General features: G+C 55.4%; 1 protein-coding gene across 1 annotated transcript; it reads right to left on the reverse strand.

The window, feature by feature from the left end:
* Positions 1–2,353: 2,353 nt before the first annotated feature.
* LOC125424510 (translation initiation factor IF-2-like) lies at positions 2,354–2,648 on the reverse strand. Its single transcript, XM_048481818.1, has one exon. It carries the CDS (start codon positions 2,639–2,641, stop codon positions 2,354–2,356), a length of 288 nt encoding a protein of 95 aa, XP_048337775.1. The 5' UTR covers positions 2,642–2,648.
* Between the last annotated feature and the right edge of the window lie 614 nt (positions 2,649–3,262).

Genomic DNA, 3,262 nt, shown 5'->3' on the forward strand with positions numbered 1-3,262 from the left:
GAGCACAAAGGGGTTCTTCTCACAACAACCCTGCAGTGTAGGTTACAATGGCAGACCCTCACTTGTCAGACTTGATGTCATGGCACCGATCGAGGCCTGGGGCTCAGCACACAAGTCCAAAAGTCTACCTTAAGGGCCTGCAACCTTTCATAATTAAAGAAACAAAATGCTAAGTATTTCAAAGCACAAGATCAAAAAGGAACCAGCATAAGAAAGCTTAGTTGCATAATTGAAGCTCTATCACTGAACATTAGTAATAAATGACTTAAGAACATAAGAACTAGCCTGCTGGATCAGACCAGAGTCCATCTAGTCCAGCTCTCTGCTACTCGCAGTGGCCCACCAGGTGCCTTTGGGAGCTCACATGCAGGATGTGAAAGCAATGGCCTTCGGCTGCTGCTGCTCCTAAGCACCTGGTCTGCTAAGGCATTTGCAATCTGAGATCAAGGAGGATCAAGATTGGTAGCCATAGATTGACTTCTCCATAAATCTGTCCAAGCCCTTTTTAAAGCTCAGGTGAGTGGCCATCACCACCTCCTGTGGCAGCATATTCCAAACACCAATCACACGTTGCGTGAAGACTTGTTTCCTTTTATTAGTCCTAATTCTTCCCCCTAGCATTTTCAATGAATGCCCCCTGGTTCTAGTATTGTGAGACAGAGAGAAAAATTTATCTCGGTCAACATTGTCTACCCCATGCATAATTTTATAGACTTCAATCCTATCCCCCCTCAGACGTCTCCTCTCCAAACTAAAGAGTCCCAAACGCTGCAGCCTCTCCTCATAAGGAAGGTGCTCCAGTCCCTCAATCATCCTCGTTGCCCTTCTCTGCACTTTTTCTATCTCTTCGATATCCTTTTTGAGATGTGGCGACCAGAACTGAACACACTTGCTGATTAATAAGCCATTGTTTCTGCAGCCCAAATCCCGATGGTTGCAAGGAACACCTTGCAAGACCGTTTTGGCATCTCCGCATAAATCTGTGCAGGGTTAGTACTTGGATCAGTGGCATCTAGCATTTCCCTCTATCACTTCTTTTTCTGCTAAGCAACGTAGGAATCTTTGCCTGCCCTTCCTCTCATTGGTGATTTCAGTCTCCTGCCTATCCATACAATGTACCTTTTTAAATATATCTTTTTTTTCCTTTTCAAAAGAGCCAAATTTGGCTTTGGCAGCCGACAGGTTGCAGCTCCCTGCCTGACCTGGCCACTGTTCCACCCTGCCTCAGAGAGGGTGGTCAAAGCCACCGCTGATTCTTCAGGCAAACCACTTCAAAATCCTGCTGAGATCTCAGCTTGGCAACCAAGCGGGACCTGTTGCCAAGCGCTCTTCCCACTCTTCCTCACCACGGCAGCTTCTCCAGTTCAGCGAAGCTCGTGCCGACGGAAGTTCTTTCTGATGGTCTGTCTCATAACAACTTTGGCTGTTATGAAACAATGCAAACAGCAATAAAAAAAATAAAGCACTGGAGGAAACAAGTTCCACCAACTTCCAGACCAAGCAAAATCGGCTTTTACTAACCCCCACAAGCGGCCAGCGACCCCTTGATGATATTTTGCACACAAGGAAAAGAACAGCTGCATTATGTCCCACCTTATTTTGAGCCAAAACACCCACCGCCGTTTTAAAAGGCTGGCCCTCAAGATCCTTTCCCCTCGGCTTTGGCATCCCTAGGGTCTGCAACCTGTGGCTCTCCAGATGTTCATGGACTACAATTGGCCATGCTGGCAGGGGCGGATGGGAATTGTAGTCCATGAACATCTGGAGAGCCACAGGTTGAAGACCCCTGCCCTAGATGTTCATGGACTACAAATCCCATCCGCCCCTGCCAGCACGGCCAATTGTAGTCCATGAACATCTGGAGAGCCACAGGATGCAGACCCCTACCCTCGATGTTCATGGACTACAGATCCCATCAGCCACTGCCAGCACGGCCAATTGCCCATGCTAGCAGGGGCTGATGGGATTTGTAGTCCATGAGCATCTGGAGAGCCGCAGGTTGCAGACCCCTGATAGACTCTCGGCCGCCCACTGCATGAGTTTGTGCCTTGCTGGAAGGACGGAGCCCCAATGCTGCCGGAATCGTTCAGCCGAGAAGAGTTCGGGAGGGCCGGCTTGCCCGTGCTCGGCTTGGGTGTGTTTTGCAGCCCTTCTTCTTCTGCCAGTATTGGAGATCGCGGGAAGAAGCCTCTCTGTGAGCGAGCGAGCGGACGGGCTCTCTGCCACCTCCCATCCTGGCAGGAGGAGGGCTCGTGGGAACTTCCTGCACAACCCTCCCGCACCCCCAGCAGCCCAGTCGCTGGCGACCCCCCCCCCCTCCCCGGAGCCCGCCAAGCCCGGGGGCCGGAGGGACTCACTCGGCGGAGCTGGTGCCGTTGATGGAGGAGCCGTCCGGCGCGGGGTTGAGCTGGATGGGCATGGGCTTCTTCTTGGGCATGGTCGGTCCCGCCGAGCGCGCCGCCGGCGGCGAGGCGGGAGAAGCGGGCAGCGGCGGCTGGAGGGGCGGGCTGGGGGTCCCCCTGCGAAGGCGGCTGCCGGGTGCCTGCAGAGCCAGCGAGGAGGCGCCCCAGCTGCGCGCCGCCGGCCCCTCCCTTGGCTCGGGACGTGCATGTGCAAAGGGGCCGGGGCGCGCCGCGCGCATGTGTGCAGCGCACGGCCCTGGCGCGCTGAAGCCGCGCCGGAGCCGCCGTGCCCTTACTTGGGCTCTGCCCCGCCGCCAGGGCTGCAGCTGGGCAAGAGGGGCAGGGCGCTTGCCGAAGTGCTGGCACGTGCGCGCGCGCGTCTCTCGGGGCATCTGGGCCAAAGGGGGCGGGAGAAAGGACCCTCGAGCACCCCAGCCGCCGGAGCAGGGGTCTGCAACCTGCGGCTCGCCAGAGGTTCATGGACTACAAATCCCATCAGCCATGCTGGCAGGAGCTGATGGGAATTGCAGTCCATGAACCTCTGGAGAGCCGCAGGTTGCAGACCCCTGCTGGAGTGAGTTCCTCTCTTCCTTCGGCCCCCGACGGGGGCAGCGAGACCCCCGAGGCAAAGGGAGGGTGTTAAGACTCGCAGCTCAGCACTGGACAGCGCGCTGCGCGTCAAGCACGTGTGAACCCAGTCCCGGGAACAAGCGTGGTTTTGCCACGGTGCAGAGCAGCACCAACCATTTCGATTATGAGGACAGGCGCACCCCTCGGTAACAATCCCACCCCTCTGCGCCTAAAAGCTAAAGGATGAAAACTCCTGCAAATTCAAAACTTCTTTTTTACATACCGGGGTA

Source organism: Sphaerodactylus townsendi, linkage group LG17 (assembly GCF_021028975.2).
Source record: "Sphaerodactylus townsendi isolate TG3544 linkage group LG17, MPM_Stown_v2.3, whole genome shotgun sequence".
In the NCBI taxonomy this organism is placed as follows: Eukaryota; Metazoa; Chordata; class Lepidosauria; order Squamata; family Sphaerodactylidae; genus Sphaerodactylus; species Sphaerodactylus townsendi.

Excerpts from the sequence above, each read along its gene's own strand:
- LOC125424510 (XM_048481818.1), bottom strand. The coding sequence starts at position 2,641 with ATGCGCGCGGCGCGCCCCGGCCCCTTTGCACATGCACGTCCCGAGCCA.